The sequence below is a fragment of the Mustela erminea genome, chromosome 14 (assembly GCF_009829155.1).
Source record: "Mustela erminea isolate mMusErm1 chromosome 14, mMusErm1.Pri, whole genome shotgun sequence".
In the NCBI taxonomy this organism is placed as follows: domain Eukaryota; kingdom Metazoa; phylum Chordata; class Mammalia; order Carnivora; family Mustelidae; genus Mustela; species Mustela erminea.
Genome location: NC_045627.1, coordinates 8594950 through 8609463, shown reverse-complemented (window position 1 = coordinate 8609463; position 14514 = coordinate 8594950). Strand labels below are relative to the sequence as shown.

General features: G+C 37.8%; 1 protein-coding gene across 1 annotated transcript in view; it reads right to left on the bottom strand.

Moving 5' to 3' along the window:
• LOC116573586 (ERO1-like protein beta) overlaps nt 1-14514 on the bottom strand; it is a gene marked incomplete at its 3' end in the record, with an annotated part of 47435 nt that overhangs the window by 25719 nt on the left and 7202 nt on the right. The window contains exon 2 of the mRNA XM_032313757.1: nt 10045-10128. Coding sequence (XP_032169648.1) covers nt 10045-10128 — 84 coding nt within the window. The remainder of the gene's footprint in view (nt 1-10044; nt 10129-14514) is intronic.

The window sequence follows — 14514 nt, the reverse complement described above, 5'->3', positions numbered from 1 at the left end:
TCAAACTGTTTTCATACTATCTAATAAAAAAACAATTTATGGACTTGTAAATCATAATTTAGCAAACTGAACAACATATACAAAATAACAGTGTCAAAATCAGCCAAAGTATTTTTTAAAGATTTTATTTATTTATTTGGCAAAGAGAGAGAGATCACAAGGAGAGAGGCAGGCAGAAAGAGAGAGAGGGAGAAGAAAGCTCCCCGCTGAGCAGAGAGCCCGATGTGGGGCTCCATCCCCAGACCCTAAATTCATGACCTGATCCGAAGGCAGAGGCTTAACCCACTGAGCCAACCAGGCACCCCCAAATCAGCTATAATTTAAACTGTAATGCAGTATGGAATAGTTCACATAATTTTTAGGTTAAAAAAAAAACTGACAAAAATCACTATTCCATAAACTTTCCTACCACAGAAAAAGAAGCTTTAAAAATTTTCAAAGTTCTTTGAAAAATTTTATGCTCAATCTTAATTTCTGCTCTAAACTGACATCTAAAGTGAAGGCAGTTTGGGATTAATACTGACAGAATCAGTTCCTTGGTGCACAGGATTCACCTTGGTTTACCAATCTAGGTAATCAGGGTTTACTAATAGAAAATCCTTATGTCCAGCTTTCTTTTCTACAAAGCCAGTAATTAGTTTCAGGCTTTAATAAGCAAACCTAGAAATCATTATAACTGGTTCATCAGACACAATTTTAAACAAAAAATCGTATCTGAAAGCAGAAAATCACAGGTTGATCCTCTAATCAATCTAGGGGACTGATTTCCAGCATCGGAATCTATGGTATAGCAAAATACCTACTAAAATCTTTTCATGTGTCATGGTAAATTTTAGCTTAGGTAAATTTAACCAAATATTCAGAATAAATATCTTCCTGCCAGGTGGAAGAATATAAATAATGATTAGAGATATTTCCCTAATCAATAAAAAGATTAATAGATTAAAACATTACTTTGTTGCCAGCATTTTATTATTTTAGTATTTGCTAGTACATCTAACAGAAGGCAGAAGAGAGAAGACTATAAAACTTAAGTCAAATCTAATAGCCACGAACCTGAATTTAAAATGTGGAAGGAATACTAACCAAAAGTGACTGCTGGCTACAGTGTGTCCTCTGACTAGTATAGTATAATATGCTAAAATCAAAACGTTTAGCAGCTTTTCTAAAGGTTTGATGCTAAATACAATAACTTGACTTATACAAATCTTAACAATAAACCTTTTAGACATACTGGGGTAGGCATCACAGATGATTGTTACGAATGACACATAACAATCACAGAAGAGAATTATTAGAAGTAATGAAAAATGTAAAACTAATAACTAAATCAAGAATGAAATAAACCAGCTGGGATTGAGGCTGGGAAGATGATGGGGTAGGAGGACCCTAGGCTCACCTCATCCTATGGATACAAATAGAAAACAAAAACTTCACACAAATAATCTAGAAAACAACCCAAAGACTGGCAGAACAAACTCTGCAACTAAAGGCAGAGAAGAGGCCACATCGAATTGGGTAGGAAGGGTAGAGATGTAGTGGGGAACGAAACAGGCTTTGGCCGTCTGCAGTCAAGAACTGGAGGTACAGGAAAGGGTGAGAAACAGACTATCCCACATGCATGGGGAAGACCAATCCCCATAACTTTTGGTTTTGAAAGCCAGAGGCTCCAAATTTCAGGAGTTCCTACAACCAGTGGGACTTGAAGCTTGGATTTTTAAAAATCAGCACCTCCACTCTGGGAGAGCTGAAAGGCATTAGGAAGCAGAGTTCCTGCCCTTAAAACAGACAGCGGGGTGGGGTGGGGGGGAATAGGACAAACAGCCCAGGTAGCTACAACATAGAAGCAGCAATTTGAAAAACAACTAGGGCATATGGGAGGGAGACTTACTAATGTCAGATCATGTCTTGAAAGGCAGGGATCACAGGGAGACCCCTCCAGGAACAAAGGAGGCAGGCACCATTTCCCTCACCTCCGCATCCCCACTCACAGCATAAACACATAGGCACCTGTGGGAACCAGCACTATGCAAGGCTTTCTAGCTAAATTGGTTACACTGAGCTCCACCCACCCACACCCAGTAAGGTCCCCTTTTCGACACATTTGTGTCAGTTCTGGTTTTGGATCCCTTCCCATGGAAGACCAGTGTAAACATCATCAGTGCAGCTTATTCTGACCCACACGTTTTGCAGGGCCTCAGTGTGGGCAGCTGTGGACCTTGCAGAAGCTCAAGACACAGCCTGTTGTAACTGGTACCCCACCCACACAGCCCTCCATCCATCAGTGCAGGAAACAGATCTCTCACAAACAGACCAGCACACACCTTGTTAAAATGTGCAGCACTCCAGCGGGGGACCAAACACAGCTCACAACAAGCTAAGAGAGCCTCTTAGACAACTGGACTAAAGGAAAAGCTGGCCAGGACACAAGAGCAGAGCATATGCAACACACACAGGAGACAGTCCCTGATGTGCCAGGTCCCGGAGAATAGGGGACAACTCTACCACAGGGCACTACAGGACATCTTGTTCATAAGATTGTGAACTTCAAGAGGAGGATGCAGAGCTGACTTTGCTAACACACAGAAACAGACACAGAGAATCAGACAAAATGAGATAAGGAATATGTCCCAAATGAAAGAACAGGACAAAACCACAGCAACAGATCGAAGTGAAATGGATATAAGTAGTATGGCTGATAGAAAATTTTAAGTAATGATCATAAACATACTCACTGGGCTTGAGAAAAGAATGGAGAACATCAGTGAGACCCTTAACACAGAAATAAAAAGGAACACATCATAGATGAAGAACACAATAAATGAAAATAAAAATACACTAAATGGAATAAATAGTAGGTTAGAGGAAACAGGCAAATGAATCAACAACCTGGAAGACAGAGTAAAGGAAAGTAATCAAGCCGAGCATGTGAGAGGAAAAAAAAAAGTTATACAAAATGAGAATAGACTTAGGGAACTCAGTGACTCCATTAAGTGTAATAACATTCAAATTACAGGGATCCTGGAAGAAGTAGAAAAAGAAGAGAACAGAAATTTAATTTGAAGAAATAATAGCTAAAACTTCCTGAATCTGGGGAAGGAAACAGATACTGAGATCCAGGAGGCAGAGATCCCCCAACAAAATCAACCCAAGGTGATCCACACCAAGACACATAGTAGTTAAAATGGCAAAAAGTAGTGATAAAGAAAAAAAAAATTTAAAGCAGCAAGAGAAAAGAAAACCGTTATATACAAGGGGAAACCCCATAGAGCTATCAGCTGATTTTTTTACCAGAAGATTTATAGGCCAGAAGAGAGTGGCATGATAGATTTCAAGTGCTGAAAAGAAAAATCTGCAGCCAAGGATACTCTATCCAGCAAGCCTATCATTCAGAATAGAAGGAAAGATAATGGGTTTCCCAGACAAACAAAAACTAATGGAGTTTATGACTACTACCCCAGCCATACATTAAAGGGGACTCTTTGAATGTAAAGAAAAAACTGTAAGTAAGAGTAGGAAAAGTAGGAAACATAAAAGCAGTAAAAATAAGTATATCTGTAAATATCAGTCAAGAGATTCACAAAGGATATAAAATATGACACCATATGTCCAAAATGTTAAGCAGAAAGGAATAAAGAATGGGTTTAAACTTAAATGACCATCAACTTAGCACAGACTGCTATATGCAAACTATGTTATATACAAACCTAATGGTAACCACAAATCAAAAACCAGCAATAACAAATAACATGGAGGACATGGGGAGATGGAGAGGAGACAGGACTTGAGGGAAATTGGAAGGGGAGATGAACCATGAGAGACTATGGACTATGAAAAACAATCGGAGGGTTTTGAAGGGGTGGGAGGTGGGAGGTTGGGGGAGTCAGGTGGTGGGTATTATAGAGGGTACATATTGCATGGAGCACTGGGTGTGGTGCATAAACAATGAATTCTGTTACACTGAAAGAAATAAAGAAAAAAAAAAGCCAGCAATAGATATGCAATGGATAAAGAGAAAGGAATCCAAGTATATCACTAAGGAAAGCCAAAACACCACAAAAAAGAGCAAGAGAGAGATCAGAGAAAAACTACAAAACAATCACAAAGCAAGTAACAACTTGGTAATAAATTTATATCTACCAATAACTACTTTGAATGCAAATGGACTAGACACTTCAATCCAAAGATATGGGGTGTCTATGAATTAAACAGAGTGGATAAAAAAACAAGAGCCATCTAGAAGGCTGCCTACAAGAGACTCATCTCTGATGTAAAAACAACTGCTGACTGAAAGTAAGAGGATGAAGAAAGATTCGTCATCCAAATGGATGTCAAAAGAAAGCTGGAGTAGTAATACTTAAATCAAACAAAACAGACTTTAAAACAAAGACTGTAACAGGAGATAAAGAAGAACACTATATGATGATGAAGGGGAGACTCCAACAAGAAGATACACAATTATAAATATTTATGCACCCAACATGGGAGCACCCAAATACACAGCTAACAACATTTTAAAAAAAAACCTAATCGATAGGAATGCAATAATAATAGGAGACTATAACACCCCTCTTACATCAATGGACAGATTGTCCAAACAGAAAATCAACAAGGAAACAATGGCTCCATTCACCAGATCAGATGGATTTAAAGGATATTTTCAGAGCATTCCATCCTAAGACAGCAGATACATATTCTCCACAAGTGCACACAGAACATTTTCCAGAAAAGATCACAGATTAGCCCATAAAATAAGCCTGAACAAATTCAAGAAGATGGAAGTCATACCATGCATCTTTTCTGACCACACCACTATGAAAATGGAAGTCAACCACAGGAAAAAATCTGAAAAGAGCGCAAATTCATCAACATTAAATAACATGCTACTAAACAATGAATGAGTCATCCAAGACCTCAAAGAAATAAAAATTACATGGAAACAAATGAAAATGAAAACGCAATGGTCCAAACTCTTGCGGATGGAGAAAAAGCAGTTCTAAGAGGGAAGTTTAGGATCATACCAGCCTACCTCAGGAAGTAGGAAATATCTCAAACAACCTAAATTTACATATAAAGGAGCTACAAAAAGAATAACAAAACCCAAAACCAACAGAAGGAAGGAAATAATAAAGATTAGAGCACAAATAAATGATACAGAAAATTTTTTAAAAACAAAATAGAAGAAATCTATGAAATCAGGAGCTAGTTCCTAGAAAAGATAAATAAAACTGATAAACCTCTAGCCAGGCTCATTAAAAAAAAGGGGGGAGGGAGAGAAAGAGAGAGGACCCAAACAAAATTGCAAATGAGAGAGAGTAACAATGGACACCACAGAAATACAAGTAACTACAGGAGAATATTATGAAAAATTACATACTCCAAACCTGGACAACCTAGAGGAAATGGACAAATTCCTAGAAACATATGATCTATCAAAACAGCAACAGGAAGAAAGAACATTTAAACAGACTGATAACCAGCAATGAAATTGAATCAGTAATCAAAAAATTCCCAACATGGGGCGCCTGGGTGGCTCAGTGGGTTAAAGCCTCTGCCTTCAGCTCAGGTCATGATCCCAGGGTCCTGGGATCAAGCCCAGCATGGGGCTCTCATCTCAGCGGGGAGCCTGCTTCCCTCTCTCTCTCTGCCTGCCTCTCTGCCTACTTGTGATCTCTCTCTGTCAAATAAATAAACAAAATCTTAAAAAAAAAAAAATTCCCAACAAACAAAACTCCAGGACCAGATGGCTTCATAGGCAAATTCTATCAAACATTCCAAGAAAAGTTAATACCTATTCTTCTCAAAATATTTCAAAAAAATGAAGAGGAAGGAAAATTTCCAAATTCATTCTCTGAGGCCAGTATCATCCTGATACTGAAGCCAGGTGAAGACACCATTAAAAAACAGAACTACAGGGGCACCTGGGTGGCTCAGGGGGTTAAACCTCTGCCTTCAGCTCAGGTCATGATCCCCTGGTCCTGGGATTGAGCCCTGCCTTCCACTCTCTGCTCAGCAGGGAGCCAGCTTCCCTGCAACCAACACCCCCCCCCCGCCCTACTTATGATCTCTGTCAAATGTCAAAGAAATACATAAAATCTTTAAAAAAAAAACTACAAAAAATAAAGATTTTTTTAATAAAAAAAAAAAACTACAGGCCAATAAACTCTGATGAACATAGATGCAAAAATCCTCTACAAAATACTAGCAAACCAAGTCCAACAATCCTTTAAAAAAAAAAATCATTCACCCTGATCAACCTTTACTCCCAGGTTGCAAGGGTGGTTCAATATTTACAAATCAATCAGTGTGATACATCATATCAGTAAGAGAAAGGAAAAGAAGCTTCATATTTCAACAGATACAGAAAAAGCATCCAATAAAATACAGCGACAATAACCCTCAACAAAGTAGGTTTAGAGGAAACATACCTCAACTATAATAAAGGCCTTATAGAGAAAATCCATTATACTCAATGGGGGAAAAACTGAGAGCACTTACCGTGAGGTCAGAAAAAGGACACGGATATCTACTCTGACCGTTTTATTCAGCTTAGTACTGGATGTCCTAGCCACAGCCATCAGACAACAAAAAGGAATAAAATAAACCAGTTGGTTAAACTGGTTAAGGAAGAAATCAAACTTTCACTATTTGCGGAGGACATGATATTCTGTGTAGAAAACCCTAAAGACTCCACCAAAAAAGTGCTACATCTAAAAATGAATCCAGTGCTCGCTTCGGCAGCACATATACTAAAAATGAATCCAGTAAAATTTCAGGACATAAAATCAATGTACAAAAATCTGCTGCATTTCTATACAGTAATAAGGAAGCAGCAGAAAGAGAGATTAAGAAAACAATCCCATTTACAACAGTCCCCAAAATAATAAACCAGCTATGAATAAATTTAGCAAAGAGGTGAAAAGACCTGATTGTGAAAACTTAAAATATTGATGAAAGAAGCTGAAGATGACACAAAAAAATGGAAAGACAGTCCATGCTCATGTATTAAGAGAACAAATATTGTTAAAATTTCTATACTACCCAAAGCAAGCTACACATTTAATGCAATCCCTATCAAAATACCAACAGCATTCTTCATAGAACTAGAAAAAAGACATCCTAAACTTTGTATGGAACCACAAAAGACTCTGAAGAGCCAAAGCAATCTTGAAAAAGAAAATCAAAACCGGAAGGAACACTATTCCAGATTTCAAATTATATTATCTGTAGTAATCAAAAAGGTATGGTACTGGCACAAAAATAGACACTTAGGTCAACAGAACAGCATACAAAGCACAGAAATAAACCCATGATGCTACTGTCAATCTTTGACAAAGGAGGCAAGAATATTTAATGGGAATAAGTCTCTTCAACAAAGGGTAACTGCATGGCTGCATGCAGAAGAATGAAATGGGACTTCTTACACTGCTTAGGGACCTAAATGTGAGACCTGACACATAAAATTCCTAGAACAGAACAAAGGCAGTAATTTCTCTGATGTTGACCATAACAAGATCTTTCTAGGTATGTCTCCTGAGGCAAGTAAAACAAAAGCAAAATAAGCACTTGTGATTACACTAAAATAAAAAACAACTGCCCAGCAAAGGAAACCCCCAATAAAACTAAAAGACAACCTAACTAACTGGTAGAAGATATTTGCAATGACATATCCAACTAAGGATTATTATCCAAATTATATAAAGAATTTATATAGCTCGGGGCACCTGGGTGGCTCAGTGCGTTAAAGCCTCTGCCTTCAGCTCAGGTCATGATCCCAGGGTCCTGGGATCGAGCCCCGGATTGGGCTCTCTGCTCAGTAGGGAGCCTGCTTCCTCCTCTCTCTCTGCCTGCCTCTCTGCCTACTTGGGATCTCTGCCTGTCAAATAAATTAAAAAAATCTTCAAAAAAAAAAAAAGAATTTAATACAGCTCAACACCAAAAAATATCCTAAATAATCCAATTAAAAAATGGGCAGAAGATACGAACAGACATTTCTCCAAAGACAATATACAGATGGCCAACAGATACATGAAAAGATGCTCAACATCATGCATCATCAGGGAAATGCAAATCAAAAACAAACTGAACTATCACCTCACATCTGTTAGAATGACTAAACTCAAAAACTCAAGAAACAAGTGCTGGTGAAGATGTAGAGAAAAAGTAACACTCATTCACTGTTGGTGGGAATGCAAACTGGTGCAGTAACTGTGGAAGATAACATACGGGTTCCTTGAAAAATTAAAAACAGAACTACCCTATGATCCAGCAATTATACTACTAGGTATTTACCCAAAGAATACAAAAACACTAATTCAAAGGGATATATACACTCCTATTTTTTTTCTAAAGATCTTATTTATTTGACAGAGATCACAAGTAGGCAGAGAGGCAGGCAGAGAGAGAGAGAGGAGGAAGCAGGCTCCCTGCCAAGCAGAGAGCCTGATGCAGGACTCGATCTCAGGACCCTGAGATCATGACCTGAGCTGTAGGCAGAGGCTTAACCCACTGAGCCACCCAGGCGCCCTACATTCCTATGTTTATAGTAACATTATTTACAATAGACAACCCATGGAAACAGCCCAAGTGTCGATCAATAGATGAACAGATAAAGAAGATGTGGGGTATACACATACAATGGAATATTATTCAGCCATAAAAAAGAATGAAGTCCTGCCATTTGCAAAACATGGATGGATTTAGAGAGTATAATGTTTAGGAAAACAAGCCAGTTAGAAAACAAGAATTACCACACTATTTCACTCACCCGTGGAATTTAAGAAGCAAAACAAACACAAGAACAAAAAAGAGACAAACCAAAACAACAAACTCTTAACTCTATAGAGAACAAAGTGATGGATACCAGAGAGGATATAAGGAGGGGGCAATGGCTGAAACCGGGGAAGTGGATTGAGAGTGCACTTATCTTGATCAGCACTGAATAGTATATGGAACTACTGAAGCACCATTTTGTACACATGAAGTGAATGTACACTATAAAACACTTTTTTTTTAGCTATATAGCACATTAGTAAGTCATTCAGCAATATATGACTAAGGTCTATAGATTAGACATTTGTATTATAAAAATGTTAATTTCCTGATTTTGTTAGTTACCTTGTGGTTACATAAGAGAATAATCTTGTTTTTAAGGAAACACAAGTAATTAGCAGTATTGTATCCCCTTGTTGGTAATTTACACCCAAATAGTTCAGAAAATAGTACATACAAAGAGTAATAAAGCAAACGTGATAAAAATTCAGAGAATCTGAATAAAAATAAATGAGGACTGTTGGTACTATTCTCCCAATTTTTCTGTAGGTCTGAAATTATTTCAGATGAAAAAGTTAAAAAAATTATTCTTAAAGGAAAATGAAGAGGATTTTTTAAATTGTCCCTTTACAAAGGACATTGGTTAAGGTTTTTTCCCCATTTTTAAGGATAACAAACTAGATTAATTGATTAGGTAAGAAAAGTAAAAAGTGAAATGAAAACACAGCTTATAATGAACTATTGTTTAAGAAGAACTAACTATGGTATATGTCTAAAACAAAAGTCTAAAATATAAGTATAGCTGCTTTTTTTTAATGTAACAAAACCACCAAGTGAAGACCTCATACCAAGCCTGAAATTCCTCTGCTTTACAAAGCACTCTAATTCCCACTCTAAATGTAAATGTTAAGGTCCACTAACATCACTTTTCTTATGAAATAAAAAGCATATTCAACAAAGCATGAAATAAGAGTTAGCCAATTGTAGATCCAGTCCTAGAACAGGCTGCCCAGGCTTCCACCTGGCTTAGAACCATACTATACTTCCACAACCAATCAATACTACTGGGTACAAGAGCGTCTTCAAACCCATTTTGGTGACAAGTATAAAATAAACCTTCAAGAATGTGGTTAAAAGAGAGAGGTGACAGCATATGAATTTGAGGACAAGTCTAAATCCATTAACAGTGGCCTAAAATATAAATTCATGCTTATCTAAGAGCCCAAGAGGAAGCAATGTTTTCCTTATTATTATTTTTTTAATTTATTTTACCTCTGGACAGGGCTCCACATGGCAGTCTTTTATTGAACAATGGCCATCTTCTGCCCAGAAAGGACATGGTCGCTTCAGATTGACCTTGAGAGAAAGATTGGATAAACGTTAGCACACATATGGCACAGTTCTTCAACACTCTCTAGGTGTCCCTGTGCTGCACACCACTGATGTGGTGGTGGGAAGAAGAAAAAGTCCTACCCTGTGGCATCTATAGGGTTCAAAATTTGAAACTGCAGTTTTTCAGACACCCAGTTGTAATATTAATTTTAAAAAATAACTGTTATTAGTCCTCTGACACTTCAAAAAAGAAATAAAGTCCAAGTACACTGCTCACCTGCAGACCCTGGGCAGCATTTTACTCTGATGTCTGTCAGCACCTTACCTGTTAGGGTTCTCCCGAGCGCCCACCCGCTTCAGTGTGCACTGAGCACCCACTGTCTGCACTGTGTAGGGTCTAGGGCAAAGAAGATATATAAAAAAGTACTTCACCCACCTGGAATCTACTGGAGGGAATAGAAATTATACATGTCTGTTTAATTACAAATTGTAGTAAGTGCTACAAAGAACATCCAGAGTTTCATGATGGAAAATAATGGGGCTGGCGGACAGTGACCTTCTTGACTGCTCAGTGTAACTGGGGATTTTGTTTGTTATATCTTATTGTTTACATTTAGGAAGATATGGGATTTTGTATATTAAGTTTATAGCCTGCTATCTTAATGCATTTTTTTATCATTTTTGTTCATTATTTGAGTTTTCTAGTATTATTTTGTCATTTATAAATGGAGATAGTTTTACTTATTCTTCAAAAATGTTTATGCCTCTAGTTGCTCTCTCTTGTTTGGTATGCTAATTAATATCTCCAGCAGTAAAGAACAGTGGGTACCCTGGGTCCCTCACCTAAGTGAGAATTCCTCGACTATTTCCCAACAAGCAAGACGGTGGCAATGCTAATGTTAGGATTAAAATGATCATGTTAAGGAAGTATCCATCATTCCTATTAAATTTTTTAAAAATCAGGAATGTGTGTTGAACTGTGTTGAAGACCTAAAAGCCTTGTTCCCGCATTCTTAGAATAAGATTAACTTGGTCAGGATATATTTTTCTGTAATATGCTCAAAACTCCACATCATCTTCGATTTCACTTCTACTCTCACAGCATACATTCACCCCATCAGGTAAGTCTGTTGGTGTTACCTCTTATGTACGATCTTCATTTGCTTACTTTTCACCTCTTCCAACTCTACTGCCCTATTCCAACTCCACTTTCCATCTGGTCTCATGCAAAAACCTACATGGTTTCTATTTCCTATTTCATACCCTGAGAGTCTGTTTTGTACAAATCCCCCCAAAAGCTTATTACACTTACACTAAAATTCAACATCCTTACATAAGATTTTCTCATCTGGCTCTTACTTTCCAACTCTCCATATCTCACTCACCTTGCTCCAGCCAGGCTGAACTTATTCCTCAAACACGCTCAACCTTTATGCCTGCACTCAAGACGTTTATACATGTAGCTCTACTCTCCTTCCCTGGAATGTTCTCTCTCCACATCTTGTCACGGCTTTCACGTTATGTAGGTCTTTACTCAAATGGCACAGCACGGATACCTTCCTTTCCTGATCATCTTCTTTAAAAGTAAAGCTACCTAACTTCCCCACCCCATTAATTTATTCTGTCTCCTACTTTATTCTTCTCCATAGCATTAACCTTAAGAAGCATATGACATTAAATTTCACTGTTTATTGTTTGCCTTCCTAATCTGGATAAAGCTTCATGAAGTCAGAGTCTTTGTGTTATTCACTATTGTGTCCACAGCACTTAGAATAGCACCTACCTGCCTGGGTGGCTCAGTCAGCTGAGCATCTGCCTTCAGCTTAGGTCATGATCCCAGGGCCCTGGGATCAAGCTCTGTGTCAGGCTCCCTGCTCAGCGGGGAACCTGCTTCTCCCTCTGCCTGCCACTTCCCCTGCGTGTGCTCTCTTTCTCTCTGACATACAAACAAAATCTTTAAAAATAATAATAATAAAAATAGGAAAACTCTTTAAAAAAGAGTGCCTATTGGGCGCCTGGGTGGCTCAGTTGGTTGAACAACTGCCTTCGGCTCAGGTCACGGTCCTAGAGTCCCAGGATCGAGTCCCGCATCGGGCTCCCAGCTCCATGGGGAGTCTGCTTCTCCCTCTGACCTTCTCGCCTCTCATGTTCTCTCTCACTGTCTCTCTCTCAAATAAATAAATAAAATCTTTAAAAAAAAAAAAAGAACGCCTACTGCTAAGTAGTTATTCAATAAATATTTGGTGAATAAAGAAATAGAATAGATAGTATAAGAAACTGTAAATACCAACTCAGCAGCCAACTGAGCAGTTGACAGGGGTAGACTGGCTTCCACGTAAATATCCTTGCTCAATCATAAGTATGTTTGCACATGTTTAAAATTAACCTATTCTCTTTGCTTTCTTTTTCTGCCACTAATGTATGAAAAGTATACTGACGGTGGTTAAATGTCCTTTTTGTTTAATTTGTAGGTTGGCAGAACTAGAGAAAGGAATAATCATCATCAGAATATCCTTGACTTGGAGACAAATGCATTAACTAGATCACTGCATTACCCTCCCTTGGGAAGTAAGTGGATATTTCCATTACATATGGAATAATTTCATCACATTGATTAGAATGTTTTCTTAGAACACTGTTATGTTTGCCTATCCAACTTCCATTTTTCCTCCTCCTGTAAACCCTAACATTCCGTTGAGAAACAATCACTCCCCCTTATATTTATGTAAAATAGGATTGTTAACCAAAGTGTCTTTCCCTCTTTTGGTCAATTAGAAACCTGTGTAAGTGTTTTTCCAGAAATTAGGGAGGAATTTCTTCCAGAAATTTGATATAGAGTGTTGCAAAAACAAGGGAAATGGCTATTGCATTTCTTGCTAGGCACACGACATAATAAAATTTTTTGTCACCTTCAAAAAAAAAAGGGCAATGACTAATGGTGCCAAAATTTTGGTGGTGACATAAAAATAATGGCTATTAGTTCCTGCTCTAATTTCTTTTTTTATCCTCAGAAATATTTAAAGACTAAGATAGCTATATAGAATCAGGATAAAAAAGAAAATCATGCTCAATTTTTAAAATAAACTAAAAATGAGTATCAAAGAAATTATAAACCCAATCGAATACTGAGAGCAAGAGCAAAACAAAGCATAACAGCAGCTCTTAAAATACTGTTCTTCAATTTAAAATACTGCTTTTGAATATTGCTTATTGTTGCTACCTTTAAACTAGCATTGATTATTCTGTAAAGGTCTAGAGCAGAGCGGTCAATTTAAGAATCAGTTCCTCAGTATTACTACGAAGGCTGTTCTGCTTGTGCCCTTAGTCTGGTTCAGCAGCCCTTCCAGTGAGCTCCCCAGGAACCATGTGCTGCTGTGGTACTTACACTGAGAAAAGCACTAACACAGGACAGGGCCCAGCAGCACAACACAGAGCCTGGGAGGGGTCTAGATTGTGGAGCCTAAATTACAGTGAAAGCTGACAGATAAGTAAGTCTGTGGCACTTTCAGCTTCTGTGGAAGTAGTCTCTGTCCCAAAACTGAAAGATGAGGGATTTCCCAAACACAGGAAGAGGGCTCAGGTTCTCAGTGTTCAAAAAGACAATCAGGTTTTACTACATACTTAATATATTCCAGTGATTAAAAAAAAAAAAAAAAAAACCACAGAGCGTTCTGAGAAGTCAAAATGGGTTTTCAAAAGGGTCATAAAAGTCACATCTGTAGAGAGCTATGTAAAAATTTTGCTCCTCTCAGGAATCAAAAATTATAACTCTACCTTGTAATAAGGGAAGTAGTCTCACTCTTGCAATTTTTTTTATTTTGGGGAAGATTTTGAAGGTGTTAAAGTTATCAATGCTATCGATGTCGCACAGGCAATCATCCAGGACTCCGGTTACCTGGGGGTGGGGAATATATACATATAAAATTTAAAATATGTAAATTATAGATATTTCAACCTTAGCAAATCTGTACTATTGTATAAAAAGATAGTTTATTCATTTGAGGTAACTAGTCTTTGTTAAGATACGTAACATTAAAGGGGTGCCTTGGTGGCTCAGTTGGTTAAGTCAATTAAGTTGTTTTAAGCCAGTTAAGCCTCTGCCTTCAGCTCTGGTAGAGATCCCAAGGTCCTGGGATCAAGAGCCCTGCTCAATAGGGAGCCTGTTTTTCCCTCTCCCTCTGCCACTCGCCCATTCATTCCTTTCCTCTCTCAAATAAAATCCTTTAAAAAAAGATACATAACATTAAAACAATCATTTACTTTTTATATGGCCAATTAGGTAAAGAACAACAGAAGGATTAAATAGATATACCTATTCTGAAGAACTAAGCATTAGTGGCTAGAGAAATATATTGAATGTTCCTCCCTTCCCCAAACATACATAAAATCCAAATGTAGTAGGAATGCTAA